The sequence below is a fragment of the Vigna unguiculata genome, chromosome 1, assembly GCF_004118075.2.
Source record: "Vigna unguiculata cultivar IT97K-499-35 chromosome 1, ASM411807v1, whole genome shotgun sequence".
NCBI lineage: Eukaryota > Viridiplantae > Streptophyta > Magnoliopsida > Fabales > Fabaceae > Vigna > Vigna unguiculata.
Window position 1 is genome coordinate 21,026,045 of NC_040279.1, and position 1,043 is coordinate 21,027,087.

Here is a 1,043-nt window from a genome sequence, read left to right on the forward strand (position 1 = left end):
TCGGAAGGATATAATCCATAGAGGGTAGGCAAATCGGTCATTTGATATGCAAACCAATCATATTGGCCCAACCCTGAGAAAAGAAGGTTGCTTCACATACAAACCAAAACTTACAACAACAATAAACCCTTCCCTCCTCTTCACATTATATAAACCATTCATTCTATTCTCTGTTCACATTGTTCACTCTCACTACCACGCATAAACATTGCAATGGCAGACCCAACGGCCATGTACGAGTTCCTCAAGCAGCCCACAAACGGTGGTGTAAAGAGACCACTGCCACCACCTTCCACCACTGCCAACACTACCACCCCTACCACCGCAGCCACCACACGCACCTTCCAATGCCATTTCTGCCACCGCAAGTTCTACACCTCGCAAGCCCTCGGCGGCCACCAAAACGCACACAAGCTGGAGCGAGCAGCCGCGAGGAGGCAAACCAACGGGCTTCTCCCGCCGCCCCCGCTGCCGCTGGAGCCTGCCCTCAAGCAAAGCGAGCCCAGGCCCAGGCCCATGCTGGAGCCACTGGAGCCCTCCACCGGGCTCTTCTTCCACCCTCCCTACTGGCTCGATGTGGAGCCCCTGCAGTTCCAAGCCACCCACCCTTACGTGACCGCCGCCACCCTCCCCGTTCCGTTCCACGCCGCGTCTTCCACCGTACCCCAACAACAGCAGGTCCTTTCCCACAATGTCGACGCCTCCGACCACGTCAACCTCGACCTCACTCTCCGCTTGTGAACAACACGCTCATTCGTTGAGCTCCACGTTAACGTCGTTACTTTGTTTTCTTAAAAAGGTTACAAACGTTTTCATTTCTTCATTACTATGTGTTACGGAAGTGGAAGGGTCTCTTTCTCTTCCCCCCCCCCCTTTTTTTTTCTTTCTTTTTGTTAGGGCTGATGAGAACGGAATTTGTGATGTGGTTTGGTTTAGTAATTATGAAGTGCTAGCTAGGTTCAGTCCAAAATCTCAAGCTACTAATGTTTTAGTATAACTGATATCCCTTATTTATATGAACTTTCTCACGTTTTCTTAAATTT

At 50.5% G+C, this 1,043-nt stretch overlaps 1 protein-coding gene across 1 annotated transcript; it reads left to right on the forward strand.

Moving 5' to 3' along the window:
• The first annotated feature begins 213 nt into the window (after positions 1-213).
• LOC114189519 (zinc finger protein KNUCKLES) lies at positions 214-741 on the forward strand. The gene has a single exon (XM_028078111.1). The coding sequence runs from the start codon at positions 214-216 to the stop codon at positions 739-741; it is 528 nt and encodes a 175-aa protein (XP_027933912.1).
• The last annotated feature ends 302 nt before the right edge of the window (positions 742-1,043 follow it).

Bases quoted from the DNA above. Each gene is read 5' to 3' on its own strand.
- LOC114189519 (XM_028078111.1), top strand. From the start codon at position 214: ATGGCAGACCCAACGGCCATGTACGAGTTCCTCAAGCAGCCCACAAAC.